The sequence below is a fragment of the Eulemur rufifrons genome, chromosome 3 (assembly GCF_041146395.1).
Source record: "Eulemur rufifrons isolate Redbay chromosome 3, OSU_ERuf_1, whole genome shotgun sequence".
Classification (NCBI taxonomy): domain Eukaryota; kingdom Metazoa; phylum Chordata; class Mammalia; order Primates; family Lemuridae; genus Eulemur; species Eulemur rufifrons.
This window is the reverse complement of record NC_090985.1, coordinates 59,313,472-59,332,196: the sequence shown is the minus strand read 5'-3', so window position 1 is coordinate 59,332,196 and position 18,725 is coordinate 59,313,472. Positions and strand designations below refer to the sequence as shown.

General features: G+C 37.5%; 1 protein-coding gene across 2 annotated transcripts; it reads right to left on the bottom strand.

Moving 5' to 3' along the window:
- Positions 1 to 1,030: 1,030 nt before the first annotated feature.
- Positions 1,031 to 18,453, bottom strand: PABPC1 (poly(A) binding protein cytoplasmic 1). 2 transcript variants are annotated; one of them, XM_069465460.1, is made up of 15 exons: positions 17,763 to 18,453; positions 14,475 to 14,668; positions 14,165 to 14,280; positions 11,881 to 12,020; positions 10,190 to 10,284; positions 9,331 to 9,468; positions 9,049 to 9,144; positions 5,595 to 5,867; positions 5,248 to 5,338; positions 4,570 to 4,680; positions 4,335 to 4,489; positions 3,616 to 3,700; positions 2,701 to 2,831; positions 2,079 to 2,172; positions 1,031 to 1,412 (listed from the first exon to the last, which is right to left on the bottom strand). In XM_069465460.1, exons 1-14 carry the CDS (start codon positions 17,953 to 17,955, stop codon positions 2,080 to 2,082), a joined length of 1,911 nt encoding a protein of 636 aa, XP_069321561.1. In that variant the 5' UTR covers positions 17,956 to 18,453; the 3' UTR covers positions 1,031 to 1,412; position 2,079. The 2 variants fall into 2 exon arrangements, with proteins under 2 accessions (XP_069321561.1, XP_069321562.1); XM_069465461.1 differs by having other exon boundaries at positions 11,890 to 12,020; positions 17,763 to 18,422.
- Between the last annotated feature and the right edge of the window lie 272 nt (positions 18,454 to 18,725).

The window sequence follows — 18,725 nt, the reverse complement described above, 5'->3', positions numbered from 1 at the left end:
CCCAAAACAATAGAACTGTTTCTAGCACGACACAAGATAACTGCATGTGCCACTTAGCTAACTCAGACCATTAAAACCAGACCATTTTCTCAAAAGTGCAAATTGTCTGTAATTGGTTTTATGCAGATATCCTGGGCCCCAGCCAGATCTAATTCCATCTTCTGGAAAACAGAACCCCTACATCTTCAACAAGTACTTTGGATGATATGGTATATTGAAATTAAGTCACAATCATGAACTACCAAATTAAAGACCTTTCAATAATAAGGCTTAAAACTAATCATAACTTGTCAACATTTAATCAATATAAAAATTCTATCAAAGCCTATATTATCTACATCCTTTTCTCCAAAGACAGATTAGCAGTTGTTGCTGTTTTAGACCACATAAATAAGGGTTTAAGCTAATGATCAAGCCTAGAACCCTCAATATAGTGATAAGCTGGGGTGATTTCAATAGTTGACAGGGATCAGGCACTGCTGCTCACAAGTTTGAGATAAGCCCGGGCAACACAGTAACACCCCACAAATAAATAAGAAAAAGTGGCTGGGAGTGGCCACCTCTACATTTTTCCCTAGCTACTTGGGAGGCTGAGGCAGGAGGACCTCTTGAGCCCAGGGGCTGTAGTGAGCAATGACTGTGCCACTGCACTCCAGCATGAACAGAGCCAAGACTGTCTTAAAAAAAAAAAAAAAAAATTGATGGCTATCAGTTTTGTACATAAAATATTATGATCATTTAACAAATACAGATTGGTTCAAGAATTACTATGGAAATCTAAATTCACAAAATGCAGTAGAGGACTGTGGCCTTTTTACATAAAACCAAGACACCCTTGACTTCAACAGTCTATTTTTCATCAAAGAAGATTCTTCTGTCAGCTACTTCCAGCTCAGCACCATTAAGATATTAACTATTTATGCATGTCAATTATGAAGAGAATTAAAATTAAAAAGGAAAACCATGCACTGTTTAAGGAATTTTTATTAAAGCAAGAATTTTATAATCCAAATTATGTTTCCTTGCTCAGTTATCAATTCTGTTACTTAAAACAGAACTGACATTCTGAGCTATTCCACAGTAAAGAATTACAAAATTAAAGAAAGGAATGCTTTAAATTTTTGTACTTTGCTGAAAATTCTTTTTCCCAGGGTCTATAAAACATTAATTTGTTTTTATATTTTACTATTTTTTTGTGGTTTTTTTGTTTTTAAATCAATAAGTAATCTAGGACTAGCATTATGTTTGCTAGACCTGGCATTTGCTCGGTACATAAGGTTCAAAGTTTCCTTTCCTTTTTTTATTTATTTTATATTTTGCAATGTTTTTTTTCCATAATATTTAAGTTTTTTCGATGTTTAGATATTTTTCTTCGGTGAAGCACGAGTTTCTTTTCGTGGTCCCTGATCAATCTGTAAATGTAAAAAAAAAAAAAATTTAAGATGACCAATACCGGCACTTGTCGGTAGCAAATTAAAGCCTTTGGCCAAATTCAATGTGCTGCCTGTTTCCATAAATAAAGCTTTATTGGAACACAGCCATACCCGTTTGTTTACATACTATTTATGGCTGCTTTTTTACTCTGTAACATCAGAGCAGAGTAATTCCAACACAGACAACATGGCCCACAAAGCCCAAAATATTTCCTATCTGGTCCTTTTATAGAAAAGGTTTGCCAATCCCTGGTCCTGATTCTAGCTGAACACAGCTGTGCAGCTACATTACTCTGTTTCTGGAGAGTAATGAAAGGCAACAGTAGAGGACCAAGGACAACTGGTGTGGCCACCACCCAATAAGGAGAGATATTAACTACAAAAGCCAGGTCCTATTACAGGCTGTTTAATACAAACCACTATACAAATCTTTTTAAAGATTTTTAAAAAGCAAGTCAACACCAGGGTAACAGGTAAAATTTTCTTCAATTCCTCTATATTTCTACTTCTCTTTGAGAAATTAGCAATACTCACATTAATTGTAAAATAAATTTTTGCTATGTATGTTTCAAAATATGCTCAGCAAACTGTTATAAAAAATGAAGAAAAGAAGCTTAAAATAATTAACCAGAGGGGAAAACTCACTTTAAACAGTTGGAACACCAGTGGCACTGTTAACTGCTTTCTGGGCAGCCTCTTTAGCTTGGTGGGCTTGTAGTACAGCTACAGCTTCATCAACCTAAAAAAAGAAAAACAGTTGGCTCAGAAAAGCAGTAACTGGAAACAGAGTTTCAAAAATTGATACACGAATTCCCAACAAAGACAAACTCCTTTCCTCAGATGAAAGTGGAAAGAAGAATTGTAATTTTAAAAATCCCAAAGCATTCCAACTATATCCATGCCCTTTTGGGCCCATTACACCACTATCCTAGAATTATGAAATCCCCTCACAGTTCTTACTCTCCCCCTGTCAAAAACAAAAAAAAGTTGACAAGTATTAACACTGACTGGATCTGAATCCAGTTCTCACACTTACCAGCTGTATAAGCACTGGACAAATTATTCAATCTGTTTCAGTTTCCCTATCCATAAAATGGGGTAATAGTGCCACGTTATTATGCAGATTTACAATTAATATTTATAAAGCTCTTCGTGTACATGGTATGTATAAAGCACTATGTAAATATTCTACAGAAGTTAAGTTCCTCTAAAAAGCCCTGAAATACACAGTATGAGAGGCAATAGGTAAATGATAAATTTAAATCACCTTAGAACGGAGAGACTCTGGAGACTCAAGCATATGAAGAAGTTCTGAATTATCAATCTCCAACAACATGCCAGTGATTTTGCCAGCAAGAGTAGGGTGCATGGCTTGAATAAGAGGAAACAGCCGTTCACCTAGAAAAAAAACATTCAAAAACTCCTTCAATTAAGAAAATTTTCATGGCACGTATTAAACTGGAGTTTAAGAATCTTACGTATATAGCATATTATGTGCTAATCCATAATCTACTATTTCCTATGTCGTTCAGAAGAACAGCACAATCCACCACAAGGCTGTTAACTCTTGGCATTATCAGTTTGTCAATTAAGCTATGTTACCATCAGGTTGTTAAATCTATGCTTGGGCAAAGTTCAAAGTTGTCTTTTTATATGGTTCAAATTTCTTCTCCCAAAAATGGAGTAGGGTCCATGGTAATGCCCCAATATCCTATCTATTACTAAAAACATCCTTCTTTATTAGCTTTCCAGTATTTTAACACTTTAACTGCCATGTGAGTTGTATTTAACTCACATTAGCTTTGAGTCCAGGGCCTTGTAAAGCAAACTTAACTTTGCATGTCTCTTCACCTTGGAAGCTGTGAGAACTATTTCAAGGTGCATGTAATTCGTGCACAGAAAATAAAAAATAACAAATTTTTCATTAAATTAGAAACGATCGTTTTGTTTCCAAAGTTTTCATAATAAAACACTGTGGCCTCAAGAAAAAAAAAATTTTTTTTCCAGTGTGGCAGTTAGTGTGTTAATTAATTAGGCAGACTAAATGTGCCATCATACTCATTCATGTCAATTCAGATAAATTCCACTGCCCTGTCATTTTTAGTTGCAGAGTGTGTCTATGTGATCTTTATACCTTCTAGTTTCCTTGTAACTAACTAGGCGGGAGGACAAAGGTACTTACCCAACATTTGCTTTTGCTCTTGAGGAGGGGCAGATGCCAACATGGAAGCAGTCAAAGGTTCCTGACCTTGTACATGAACAGCAGGCTAGATATAAAATAGGAAAACTCTTAAGTTTAAAGTACAGAAGTTGGGCTGGGCACAGTGGCTCACGCCTGTAATCCTAGCACCCTGGGAGGCCGACAGAGGTGGGAGGATAGCTTGAACTCAGAAGTAAAGGCAAATACAAATAGTAACTAATGGACAATCAATCATTAAAGTGATAAAGACTGCCATTTACACGGTTAAGAGAAGCTCAGTGAGTTAGAAATACAGGCTAAGGTAGCTACTAACACTCATATGGTCAAATATGTACAATCACATTTGATCTTATTTCATTTTCTTTTTTACCATGACTCTGTGGAATCATGTTTATTTTATCATCAGTTCTGATCCCAGGGTCAGCAAAAAAGCCCAATCTCGTAGTCAAACTAAACTTTCCTTCATCATTTCTTCCTTACAACTAACTACGCCAAACAAAACTCTCAAAACCACCCAAGTAATTTAAGATGGGGACTGCTGGTTGCTTGTCTAATTCCTATAAGACATAAGAAATTTTTATATACTATTATCAGTTAACAAAATGTTCCAGATAGCTTACGCTTTCGTATCATGCAGTTGCCACAAATTTTTGATTTCAACCAAAGATTGTCATTTTTGTAAAGGAAACATTAATCCACACCTGTTGCATGGTAACTTGTGGCTGTGCATTAAGATGTTGTTGAGGATTACGAACTCCCGCAGCATATTTGTACTGTGGAACGGTGCGGACAGCAGGAGTAGCTGCAGCAGCAGCAGCTGCAGGACGTGGACCCATTGTCTGTGTTGATGTGTTAGCTAAAACATAAAAAGTTGTGTATTTTTATCTTGCTATTTCAAATTGGAGACCAATTTTTACAGAAAGGGTTAAAACTCACCAACACGCTGTGTTGACATGACTCGTGGAACCTGGGAAGAAGCTGGTCTCATAGTACTAAATGGTGGTCTAGGAGCGGCTGGGCGGATAGCACCGGGCATATTTTGGAATGCTGCATTTAAAGATATGGAAATACTTTAAGTGTTCACGCTACTTTTTTTGAGCTGAACTTTGTACAAAAGGCAGAAAGTGACCAAATATAAATCCTCTTGCTATTTTCCCAGACTTATCAGAGCCATCAGTAAATGAAAATATTAATTCATATAAGTACTTACAAAAATCAGAAAGATAATACACGATAAAATTCCAAGTGCTCCTGGGACACAGCACTGTTTCATAGGGCAAGACTTAAAATGCCAGGACCCCAACACTCTTACATCATCAGAAAGAACAAGATCTTTAAGAAATACTGACTCACCTATTATGAAATTAAGAGTTGTATCATTCCCAAAATTTTTACAAAGGGAAAAACCAGTGTGGATCTCACTATCTCACTAAAATAGGAATGGTGAAACATTGTTTTTTTTTAATGCTAGATTCCCCAAAATGAACATCCACAACCGTTAAGTTATGAAAAACAAGTCAATATACTATTGAACTTGAACAGCTAACTTGCCTCGTATGTATTTTCAACCAATTCTGACCTTAATTAAGAGAGGGGGGGGGGAAAAAGGCTTACGATGAGGTCTGGCACCCTGAGCAGTCCAGCGAGGACTTGGTCTTAGTTGAGCAATTTGGCTAGGAGGATAGTATGCAGCACGGTTCTGAGTCTACAGAAAAGAAGGAAGTGAAGGACTGATCAGGTGAAAAAAGAAAACAAATAATATTAGCTAGTACTATGTCCTCAAAACATTTCCAGGCCCTCATGTTCAAGCATTTTTTCCAATTCAGTCATAATTCACATGTCTCCTAAGAATGTTTATATCTTGAGGCTCCATTATTTTTGGGAGGTAAGGGGACAAAACGCATTAGAAATGACCAAATATGAAAACCTTTACAAAGTTCTCATTCCTTCCTGAAACCTACCTGTGGGATAGCTGCCATGAAGTAACCTGAAGGAGGTGCTGGCTGATAGGGGTTGATTACGGGGTTGGGCACAGCTCGTACACTTGCCATTCTCTGCATATACTGGTTAGTGAGGTGAGCCTGGCGCTCTTCTTTGCGCTGAGCTAAAGCTACATACAATGGCTTGGTGGCCACAATTCTACCATTCATTTCTGTAACTGCTTTAGTGGCTTCTTCTGGTGAGGAGAAACATACAAAACCAAACCCTTTGCTGCGACCACCCTCCATCATAACCTATAAAGAGAAAAAATATACATATAATAAAGTTAGTTCAATGGTAGAATGAAGTACAAAAAAGAGCATTGCCAATCAGAGTTAATTATAGTTATTGAACCAAATAACTAAACTCTGTTAATGCTGTAATCATCTTTTCTTTACCCTGAGTTCACCATTTTTCCTTAATACCCAAATTATTAAGGGCAAGCTACACATATGCATTATCCTAGCCAACCAAGAGAGCTAAAAGAAAAGAGGTAGAGGCACACAACAGCAATCTTTTAAGATTTTAGATATTTGATGTTAGATTTTTAATATTAAAATTTAATTACCTAAATAAATATATCCCAGTCCTAATAAATGGACTTTCTGGCACCATTAAAAACATCCCCAATGAAATTCTGATTATTCTAGCAATTCAAGCCCACAGAATATTTTACTACTGTTTTGAGAAAAAAGTAGTTGAACCTTACAGTATCTACATTTTGAAATAAAAGTTCACATTCAAGTGCAAAGGGGCCATAAATATTATGGTATAAACAACTCAAGAGGAAGCTTCTAAAACTGACTGCAAAGATCTTTTAAACGAGCAATGAAGGCCAGGCGCGGTGGCTCACGCCTGTAATCCTAGCACTCTGGGCGGCCAAGACGGGAGGATTGTTTGAGCTCAGAGTTCAAAACAGCCTGAGCAAGAGCAAGACCCCGCCTCCATTAAAAAAAATAGAAAGAAATTAGCTGGACAACTAAAAATATATAGAAAAATTAGTCTGGCATGGTGGTGCATGCCTGTAGTCCCAGCTACTCAGGAGGCTGAGGCAGGAGGATCGGTTGAGCCCAGGAATTTGAGGTTGCTGAGAGCTGATACCACGGCACTCTAGCTGGGGCAAAAGAGTGAAACTCTGTCTCAAAAAAAAAAAATAATAATAAAATAAAATAAAATAAAATAGCAATGAAGACATACAAACAACCCCTTACTAGCCCAGCAATATAAATAAGCATGTTATAAAACTAAACAGTATGCTGATGGCATAGCAACTAAAAAACAGCCTATAAAACAGAATCCAGAAACATATCCATCCAATTATGGCAACTTAGTACATTAAGTTAACATTTTAAAATAGTGGAAAAAGGATGGACTTTGGACTACTCAGTACAAGGCACACTGGGACAAATGAAAAAAAAAAACTAAGCTAGAGCTCGCTCATTCATATCACACTGAAAAGTCATTAAGTGCCAGGAGAGTCTGAGTCTGAACATAAGTACAGATTTTAGAGAAAATCTTTCTAAAATGATACAAAACTGTAAGTGAAAAACCACAAGAAAATACTTGCAATGTGAAACAAATGCTCCCTAAATCAATAAAGACAAACCCCATATAAAAATATGCAAAGAAAAGGTGAAAGTAGTAAACACTTGAAAGCACATCACTAAGTCAAAAAAAATACATCTGAGGGGCCAAGCACAGTGGCTCACATCCGTAATTCCAGCATTTAGGGAGGATCACTTAAGCCCAGGAGTTTGAGATCACACTATGCAAAACAGTGAGACCCCCATCGCTAAAAAAATTAAAAAATAAAAAATCTGAAAAGATGAAATACCACCTTCTACTAAATTGACAAATCTGTTAAGACCAGTAGAAATTTGTTTAGCCTTTTTGGACAATTTGGTTGTCTCAATTTTAAATACATTACCACTAAACAACAATTCCAATCCTCGAAATTTAGATGCAAGAATGTTTAGTAGAGCAAAGGTTCTAACAGTGGAAACATGCAAAGCAACCCAAATGTTTATCAATACAGGTACAGTAAAATAAATTATGGTACAACTACTACATGAATGTCTGGCACTTAGAAAAAAAAATACCTGAAATAAATGTGGTCTAGATCTACTATTAAGTGAAAAGGCAAATCATGTAGTATGACCCCATTTTCTAAAAAACTTTATATGCATATAAAAGGTGTTTGAACAGTATGGAAAATAAGCCAGAAGGATAAAAAAACTGCAAAGACTTTATTCCTTTTTTTTTTTTTTAATTGCAACAGCATCTTGTACGGACTGCAAATGGGAGAATGAAGGGATCACTTTTCACCCTTCTGTCGTATTTGATAAATCTGTTTTTTCAGCAATTATTAAATTAACATAATGACCTCCTCTTCCAGAATAAATTATTGCCAACCCTTTGACCTCCCTGCAAATAGTTAGTGATACTACAATCCACAAAGGACTTTTAAAATAGACTTTAAGATTCTCCTCTGAAAAACATGCCTGCTTCATATACTCAGAATAAACTGACAAATATTCAATTTAAACAACTTTCAGTGAACACACTGAGGAGAGACACTGAGGAATACACTCTATCATACTTCCAAGTACTCTTAGAAAAGCACAGGCTGAAACACAAGGAAACCACTGCATCTGCATTTTTACTTGGATTCACCTACCTTGCCCCCTAACATTTCCTCATTCTCATAGAAGCTCCCTTGGAGTGGCCAGGAAAAGCTGAGTAGAAAGACCAGCTACAGGGTCATTCCAGATTAGTGAGTTATAATTTTTCCTGTGCACTCTTCCCCCACACAAGCAAAATTATATACATACAAAACTTTGCATACAGAAGGATTCTTAGACCATGGACACTAACCAAAGACATCTAGAGCTGAGGTTCTTAAATCAAAATTTCAGAATTTGGACTCTAATCCATCCTATATGTTGTGTTTCTTAATCTCTGATTTCAAGTAAAAGGAAATATGATCTCTTGTCTTTACTTTCGTGGGGGGTGGGGGAGGGTTTAAGGTTTAACTACCCAGAATGAATTGTGTAAATGAACAGATTAGAACCACAGCAGCAATTATAGTTCCCTAATAATTTACCTTCTTTAACCAGTAAAATAACTAATTTAACAGAGTATGGAACAGTGCATATCATGTGAGGATTAATTACCAACTATGGTCATCAAATGCAGCATTCCTTGGGAAAGAGTTCAGAAATTGTCATCTTCGAAAGTAACTACCAATAGGCTACAACATTTCAAATGTAAATGTGAGTAATGAAGCAAAAACTTGATTTCTAAAAAAAAAAAAAAAAACAAAAAAACCCAAACCCCTGATGTTTTTCTGGACGAAAACTATTTGCCTATTTGTTTACAAAGATTTTTACAAAGGATTTTTCCAGTCTCAAAAAAATGCACCATTATGTTTTTTACCTTTGCACTAGTGATTGTACCAAATGGAGAAAACTCTTTCCGGAGACGTTCATCATCAATACCATCATCAAGATTTTTCACATAAAGGTTAACACCCTAAAAAGAAAAAAACTGTTAGAAAAGGGAAACCATAGTGGTACTTATGCACACCTACTATTTTATCCCGTGTTTCTTCTCCTATTCCCCTTCTCAAACCCCACAGTTACTTGGCAGTAACTGAAATGAATGTAAAATAGGTTTCCTTATTCCTGTCTTATTTTGCTTGTTCAATTAAAAATGAACCTGGTATCTGGTGATCCTATCTTGTTTCATCTGTTCAAATTTGCGCTTAAGTTCCGTCTGCCGTTCCACTTTTTTCTGAGCTCGACCAACGTATATTTGTTTTCCATTGAGCTCCTTTCCATTCATCTCATCCACAGCCTGACAAAGGAAAAAAAAAAAAAATCACAAAACTTCTAATCAACAACTTGTAATATAGAAAAGTTCATTTCTTTGACAGTAAATTTCTTTTAATTTTTTATTTAAATTTGTAATTTTTTTTTTTTGAGAAGGGGTGGGGTTGTGTAGAGGGGTGCTGCCTGGGTTTCTTTTCTTTTTTTTTTTTTTGAGACAGATTGCCCTAGGTAGTAATGCAGTTACAACATTGTAGCTCACTGCAACCTCCAACTCCTAGGCTCTAAGTGATCCTTCTGCCTCAGCCTCCTGAGTAGCTGGGACTATAGGCACACACAACGCCTGGCAGATTTGTTTTTTTCTTTTTGGTAGTAACAGGGTCTCACTCTTGCTCAGGATAGTCTCGAACTCCTCAGCTCAAGCAATCCTCCCACTTAGGCCTCCCAGAGTGCTAGGATTACAGGTGTGGTAAGCCACCACACCCTTCCTTTAACAGTAAATTTTTAAATTACAAAAGCTAAACATAGATTCATCCCAAAATCTTGAAGTTTTGGGACAATATGGGTTCTCAATTTATATTTTCCAAACTAATGCAGAAAATGCAAATAATTGAAAATAATACAAGAACATACATATAAAATAGCCACTGGTATGCATATAAATTTCAACACCGGATCAACTCAATATCCCTTCTTCCTATTGAATACAGAAAGACCATACTGCATTTAATTAGTGATTTAAGTCTTACTTTCTGTGCATCTTCATGCCTTTCAAAGCTTACAAATCCAAATCCTTTGGATTTTCCACTTTCATCAGTCATTACTTTCACACTTAAGGCAGGGCCTAAAAAAATTTTTTAAATAATTCAGAGATATTCCATACAACATTTAGTTCATACATGTCAAATTTCAACATACAAAAACAAAGCCACGTAAAAAAAATGGGATAAAAAAAATTCTAAGACTCCAGAAATTGATTCCTCCTCCAAGCCCTCCATATCCCAGGCACTTACTTTTCTCTTCTAAGGCCATTCATTACTACAAAGTAAATACTTGGTATTCCTTAAAAGATACCTCCTCCTTCCATGTAAAAAGATATGTTTTAAACAGCTGTAAAAGTTTTCTTTTAAGCTCTAGTCCAAATCAGAGTTGCATTTTTTTACCCACTAATTTTATGAGAATTAAGAAACAAGAATTTAAGCCTTGGCCCATATGATTTTCCACAGGGAAGGGAGAAATAATACATGCTTGGACCCTTTGGTAAGAAACAGCTGAGTCACCCTATAGGAGGTGGCATGTTACTGTAGACATGTTTTCCTCCCTATCCCTCAAGTGGAAGAAATATTTAACTGAGGTAGGTGGCACCTCAGGCAAGCGGGGGCATAAAAGGCTAAAAATCACATTTGATTACAGAGAATTTGGAAGATGTACAGGCACAGATAAACTGTTTCTTTTGACTGTGCCTCTGTCCTAAGGCCATGCTTCAAATCTCTGTCACGCAAGAAAAGTAAAAAAAAATTTGACATATTTACATATTAGTGACCAACTCACATAGTTCATTTGGGATAAGTGGCTAACAACACCCAACTTGTTCAAAGGACTGGAGGTTTCAATGTGGCATGTCAGTCTAGCAATAAAGTATTAGATTTCCTAATTCTTTATTATTTGACATACTAAAAAAAAAAAAAAAAAGAAAAAAGCCACCTCTAAGTTCAACAAAAGGAAAACAAAGGATAGGGTCAAACAAATCACCTGTAATGTACACTTTCTAATCTGTTACACCTACCTAAAGGCAGGCTGGTTTACATTTCATTAGTACCATGTTTTATGAAGTTACTTTGAAATGCAGGGAAAAGCTCTTTTAAGATCCTATGAATCCAGAAGGTTATCCCAAAGAGGTATCACTGGAAAATCTAGATTTTTGGCTTCATCTTTGAAAGTCATTGTTTTAAACTGCTCAAACATGTTACTAAGATTGGCTAGGCTAAAAAGCTGGCCAGCTATACTGCCCTGTAACTAGAAACTGCATTCCATGTAAGTTGGCTGTGTTAAATGTATACCTGATGAGATGGGATCTGTAAGTACATAAATCCTACATCTTAATGCAGCAAAACCTTTAAAAAATCTGTTCTCCTCAGTCATATCTTATTGTGATAATTCAATGTTAGTAACCTTTAATCTAAGCTGCACATTAGCTGTATACCAGGTATTAGGAAAACAAAAAAAAATTGATAAAAATGAAAATCATGAACTACATAGGTTTCTCTCTATATGCTACTATGTAATGTAATGGCCAGCAGCTTAATTGAAATAACTACCAATATTAAGTACTATGTAAGTCTCATCTCATTTACTTTTTTAGTGTAAAGAATTAGCCAAAATCAATGTTGAGCAAATAACTCTGAATTTTGAGTGTAAAAATTTAATTCAGACACATTACCAAACTTGCCAAAGAGATCCTTAAGGCGCTCATCATCCATGTCTTCTCCAAAATTCTTGATGTAAACATTGGTGAACTCTTTTGCCCTAGCTCCGAGTTCTGCTTCTCTTTCTTTACGAGACTTAAATCGTCCAACAAATCTAATAAAATATGTAAGGACTATAACATTAGGTTCTATTTTATAAAGTTCAGATTAATTAAGGCTGATGGTTGATTCCATAATTATTACCGAAAATTTTCAGAATCTAATAAAAAACACACTACAAAATAGAAATAGGGCCTTAGTTGGAGATACGAAAACATGAAATATGTGAATAATAAATCTCTTAACTACAACCACAAAAAAGGAACACTTCTTTCTGCTCTCTAGCTAACCCAAGGTTAAAGGTATGTATCACTTCTGTCAATACAAATGAATGAAAGTGTGTATAACACCAATGAAAAGACCTAAAGAAAAGTTTTCATCTTTGCTGTGCCCTTGCACTTTCTTTGCCATCGCCTAAAACAAAAACAAATTTCCCAGTCCTGTACTCTCTTAACATACAATAGCCTAGTATAACTTTAGCATTTTCAAAAAAAAAAAAAAAAATTAAAAACGTAATTTTCCCTTAATATAAAAGTAGTAAACTAAACATGTTATAGGATATTGTAATACACAGCAAAGTAAAAGGAAAAACCATCTCCCATAATCTCACCTAGTATCAGTTTTAGCATAAGTTCTTTGCTCAAAAATATTCATTAGTGAAGATACCTATGGTTTTATTTCCTTATTCTCCCTAAAACATGGTGGGGCTTCTCTATTCCATAGTTTTTGTTAAGTTTTGAAAGAATGCTGTTTCATTGTGGACATTACAACTTTCTTCTTTTACAAATAAATAATGCTGTAACTTTTTTTTTTTTTTAAAGAGACTTTGTCTATTAATATTTTCCTTAGGCTGGAGTATAGTGCCTACTAACAGGCATGATCATATTGCGCTACAGCCTTGAACTGTTGAGCTCAAGCGATTCTCCTTGGCCTTAGTATAGCTGGGACTACAGGCACTAGTAATGTTGCAACCTGTATTTGTTCTTAGGATAGTTACAAAAATCACAGTAGTTCAAAGGGAAAACAAATGTTCTTGAGACTATTTATACATATAAGTCAAACCATTTGCCAAGAGCGTTGTATCATTTTTATACTCAAAACAGAAATAAATCACTTCTGAATCCCATCAGTGTTGGGCATTCTTTATTTTTCCTAAAGTGCTACAGAAAGGCATTTGTGAGTACTATTGATGCTGAATATTTCTCTCATTTAAAGATCAGAGAAAATATTTCTAAGAATTAGCCTTGGTAAACATGGGTCATTATTGAGGAGTTGTATATTGCAAAGTCTTTCTTTAACCATGGAATTGACATAGACCATACCACTTGATGCAGTGATTTATGCATTAACCAGACCTTAAAGAGTGATGTAGTTGTCTTAAAACCAAAATCCAATTTGCATGCCATCCCTACAGTTTACACAGCAACAAGAACATACATCATTTATAATAAGACCTTACCAGCTGAAGTTTCCCAGATGAAGTGAAATCCACTGACATTGAGGACAAAAATTTTAAGATTTGTCATTTCTTTGACAAATCGTAAAATCAAATCTGCATCTCAAACTGTAGTAGAAATGGCCTTGTAGAATGGGTTTTATCAATGCCAGTAATTTAAAAGTTTACAACTTTTAAAAATAAGTATACTTCAAGAAAAATGAAGTATATTTCAGGACAGATTAATCATGAAAATTTGATTTAATTATGCTTCATTTTTATACTACAAAGCAATAAATGCAGCAATATCAGCAGTATGGCCACATATAAAGAGTGGGCTGTGAATTCAGGCCACTGGGTATGTATCAGCTGTCAGTCTGTCATACCAGCATATAAAAGCAGATTATTTTAGCCTCAGTTCCCTCAACTATAAAATGAGCTAATTTAATTAGTGCATCAGGAATTACATTAAGTTTGACTAATTCCTGATTTTTCAACAATGCACTTATTTTAAGCTTTATATCCCTATTTACCTACCTTCTCCTGTTTTTCTTTTGGTTTGAATGTTGGTCAATTATATTAAACCCACTGTTAACTTGTATGTTACATTCAATGTGGTGAAAACACAATTATAAAAATCAGATGTAGTTTATTAATTTTCCCTCCAATATCTGCTAAGAGTACAAATATTAACTTTTAAAATGAAGGATCTGGAACTATTAAAAACAGATCTGAAATATGATTAAGGAGATTGTCATACTCACACTTTGCGATCATTTAGAAGCATCCCATTCATTTTTTCAATAGCTCTTTCAGCTGCTTCCTGTGTCTCAAAGTGTACAAATCCATAGCCCTTGGAACCATTTTCATCACAAACCACCTAGGAAAAAACGTATACCCATTTCTCATTATTTGCTATTGACTTAATATTTTCCAATGTTGAGAGATTATCTGTTAGCCACCTAATCTGGGTACTTGTGAAATAAAGATATCCATTAACAGCACAGTACTAAAGTATTAAACTAAAAGTAGCTAAACATTGTAAATATGTTTACCTGTCATATTTTTGCTTACCTTACATGAAAGGATGTTACCAAAAGCAGAAAATGTATCATACAGTGCTTTATTATCAATGGATTTGTCCAAATTTTTAATGAATATGTTGCCTACTCCACTTTTGCGAAGTGATGGATCACGCTGAGACCACATGATGCGTACTGGCTTGCCCTTTATAACATCAAAATTCATGGTGTCCAAAGCACGCTCCGCTGCAGGAAAGACATTTTCAGAGTGAATATTACTTCAATTTTCTTACTGGCCCCTTATGATTATATAAGCTATGGTGGGAGGGAATGGGTGGGCACATGGGTCTGACAGCTGACTGTTCCCCTTTAAACTTCAACATGTTGGGCCCTTTCAATTACACACCTGTCTATGTTTAAATTGTATAATGCAAAAAACAAACAAACAAACAAAAAATAGACAAATATCAGAAGCCCCAATTTTCCTATACATGAAAGGATGGCATATTGGTAATAACTAATAAATTTCTGAAACAATCTCTCCCCTTAATTGCCATTAACTCCTGGTCAACATAAAGCCAAGATTCCTTTACATACCCATTTAATAAGCAATATAAAAGATTTCAGACAATTATAAATTGATAGTTTATGGATTTAAGCATTTTAACTTCTTCCTATTTGCTAAAATTGGTCATTTCCTTGCTTGTTACTAACAATAATTTACAAAAACTAGCCCATTTCGTAAAAAACAAGTTTCTAAATAGGGGAATTTCAGTGATTAATGATACAATTTCCTATTACCACGTCAAAAAAAAATGAGAGTCTAGAATAAGATTTGAATCATGTTCTCAAAAACTAAGTTGGACATATTTCATTGCATAATATTTCAGAATTCTTAAAAATACCAGATCTGCAATACTCACAATTGACTTTTAATGCTTTCTTGACACATAAAATCAATTTTATCTTTGATCACTGATTTACTTAACTGACAACTTAATCAAGTTATTCTGGACAGTGCTTAAGAATTTCAAAATTCACCCTGTAATTAATTTCAGGGTTCATGAAGGATTGAATTATGTATATTTACACTATTAAAGAAGTTAAGGCTCTAAATGGAAAAAAGTATGTCCTTAAGTAAAAAGACTAATTCCTCAAGAGGGGAGAAACAGTCCATTTGAAGTCCTGAAATAATTTCCACAAACTCTATGCTCATGTAACCGTAAAGTTATTGACAGGACAAATTTTCCAGCCAGTTCCAGTTTCTAGAATATAGTGATAATCAGCTGTCAGCTCATTATCAATTGTACACACCTACTCAGTTCCCCTAGTTTTTTTTTTTTTTAGCTGACTTTGCTTGAGCTTCTTTTCAATGAGTCACCTCTTCCTATTAAATTGAATACTGGTCAGTTTCAGAAGCTATTCCACCAGTCCATCAATATAGCAATAAATAAAAAAACAAAAATCATTAAAAAAAAACTATTTGGAAAGATGTTAAGTTGTACATATAGAAGACAAAGAAATGGAAGATGGAAAAATGCTATCTTCTTTTGAGCAGTTTTGGAACTGGTCTACATGTAGACACTGATAATACTTATACAGTGTACTGTAACCATGGCAACCTGAAGTTCAACTTTTCAAATCCCAAGAAATTTTTAAAAATTGTTTTTTTGATCTAAAAATGTTAAGTTTAGAAAGAATAATACTTTCAAGTTATCATTTTATGGTCTCCAGAATCCATTCTAGTTTTCTCTACCAACTCTTCATATTGTCATTACTAACCCCAAGGTTATCCTCCCTAATCTGACATCCAGTAACACATCTTGCCTACAGTTTAGGACTGTTATGAAATGGTATCTGGAGTTACTACTTACAGAGCAGAAGGGCAGTTAACCTCCAGTACAGTTTTACAACTTCTAGCTCCGTGTCACTCAATATTCTGCTCACCCAAAATCTATCAACTTTACCTAGTAAAAAGATGATTATTAACCTAAATTCTACTGAATGAATTTAATGAAATTGAACATTAAATTCCATCCTTAAGGCCTTTCCTACTAAAATAAAAAACTAATCCCCTTTACTTTAAAATACTTGATATATATTCAAGCAGACCATTAAAAAAAAAGCGAAATTGGGCCATATAATGGAGTGAAGCTGACTTCTGGAAGTCAATTGATCCAGATTAAAGAAAAATCCTAGCAATTTATCAGGCCAAGGAGCTTTATGTTTGCCAAATTTTGTTTTTGGGAATTAACTTCAAAATACAAACACAAGGTTAGCTGCATCTTCCCCCCATAGATTTCAAGCTCAATTTAGTCTCAGTTAGTTTGTACTCAATCTTCCCCAAGATTTATAGACATTCTGGACCACTTTTAGTAAGGAGAAACTTTACTGGAATGCTACAGATAAGAATGGTCAAGTTGAGATTACATTAACAAGTAACATTTTACAGCCAAAACTGGTGAATGTTTTTAAGAAACCCCCAAACCACAGGAGCTATTTCAGAAGGGAACAAATAACATACTAAACAAATTGCCAGTATTGTGAAACTAAGGTCTAATTGATTAAAATGATCTAAGTTCCCTAAGAAAACAGCCCTTCAAAGTAGTCATCTTCCACATCCCCTCCTCCCATCCTGCTGTTAATGGAAGAGAAATGCTTGATCTCAAGGAAAACCCTCATTGCACGTCTCGCTGGTCAATTACATTTCTAGATCCATCAGTCACTGATGAGTTATTAAGAATGGAATCGCAAGCCTGAGGACCACCACCACACATCACCATATTAACTTTATTCTAAGGCCTAGTGGCTCCCCCAGGCGATTGGGCCAGCAGCAGGACCAGGCCTCGGGCCTGTGAGGTTACAGGGTTCAACACGTGGTATTTTTCGAGCACTGAATCTTACTTCCTCCCGAGGCTGGAGCGCCGGGAAGAGACCGGGGTGGCGAGAACGCCTCCACCTCTCACCCGGGAAGGGGGCTCGGCACTCAAAGCCCCGGAATCCCGCCGCTACCGGCGGGAGTATCGTGGAAGAACCGAATCTCACCCACCCTCCCAGCGCGTCATCATCCTAAAGTTTGAGAGCTTCTGAGGCCGAGAAAATGGTCGCGAAGGAGGAAGTGGCCCGGCGTGCGGCTGCCGGCTGCGCGGGTCCCCGCAGGCACCGGGAACGCGGCTCCGGGTGACCGGGCCGGGGGCGTTGGCGCCCGAGCGTCTCCCTGCCAGACCCCGGGGGTGACATGCCCTCCTATCCCACTCCCCCCTCCCCTGGGCCCGCCGGCCTAGCCCGCCCGCCGCCGCCCGAGCCTCATGGCCGCCCGCCCGCCGAGCCCGGCGCTCACCGTCCGCCGGCTGCTGGAAGTTCACATACGCGTAGCCCAAGGAGCGACGGGTGATCATGTCCCTGCAGACCCGGATGGAGAGGATGGGCCCGGCCGGGCTGAACTTCTCGTAGAGCATCGCCTCGGTCACGTCGGGGTGTAGGTCCCCCACGTAGAGCGAGGCCATGGGGTAGCTGGGGGCGCTGGGGTTCATCTCGGCACGGCTGCCCGCAGGGCCACAGGCCGCGACCTTTCCGTGAGAGAAGAGCGAGTGCTGGGGCCGGGGGCCGGAGCCGGGGGGATGGGAGCGGGGGCAAGCGCAGAGGGACAAAAATCAACCGGAATCGAAAACTACTCAACGGCCGCAGAACGGGGTCGGTCCGCCGCCGCTGGCTGCCGGCTGCCGGCTGGGAGCGAGGGTGGCGGTGTCGGTCCGGGCCACGGGAAGGCCTCTGTCTCTTGGTTCCTTCTTGGAGCTGATGCGGGGCCGCGGGCGGGCGGGTCGGTCTCGGCTGCTTCACCGGGTTATTTTATAAAAGAGGAAAAAAAAATAAAAGTCTCCGGCGGGGGAGACGCGGAATTTTTGTAAATTTTTTTTGGGTTTTTTAAAAGATTTTTTTAGATTTTTTTTGGATTTTTTAATAATAAATGTGTGTTCCGAGCCCGGAGCACACACTCCGCACTCTCAGCACTAACCGCCGGGGAGAAGGGGAAGCACCGCCTCCTGCACCCTCTACTTATACCCCCCGCCGCACTCGCCCCGCCCCCGCGCGTCTGACGCCAGGGCCCTACGCGAGCGTCAGCGCCGGAGGAGGAGGAGAAAAGGAGGCGAGGGGGAGGAGGGAAGAGAAAACAGGAGGAGGAAAGAGCTGAGAGGAAGGGAGAGGTGGCGACGGCGGCTGCTGCGGGTGTGGGGGTGGGGCTGGGGCGCAGGGGCGGGGCCTTTGCGCACGCGCCGCGTCCGGGGGCGGGGCCCGCGCTGCG

Bases quoted from the DNA above. Each gene is read 5' to 3' on its own strand.
- PABPC1 (XM_069465460.1), bottom strand. From the start codon at position 17,955: ATGAACCCCAGCGCCCCCAGCTACCCCATGGCCTCGCTCTACGTGGGG. The intron at 14,669-17,762 runs GTGAGCGCCGGG...TCTTTCCTGCAG, and splicing joins CTTCCAGCAGCCGGCGGACG to CGGAGCGTGCTTTGGACACC. The intron at 2,173-2,700 runs GTGATTTAAATT...TTCTTTTTTTAG, and splicing joins CAGAGTCTCTCCGTTCTAAG to GTTGATGAAGCTGTAGCTGT.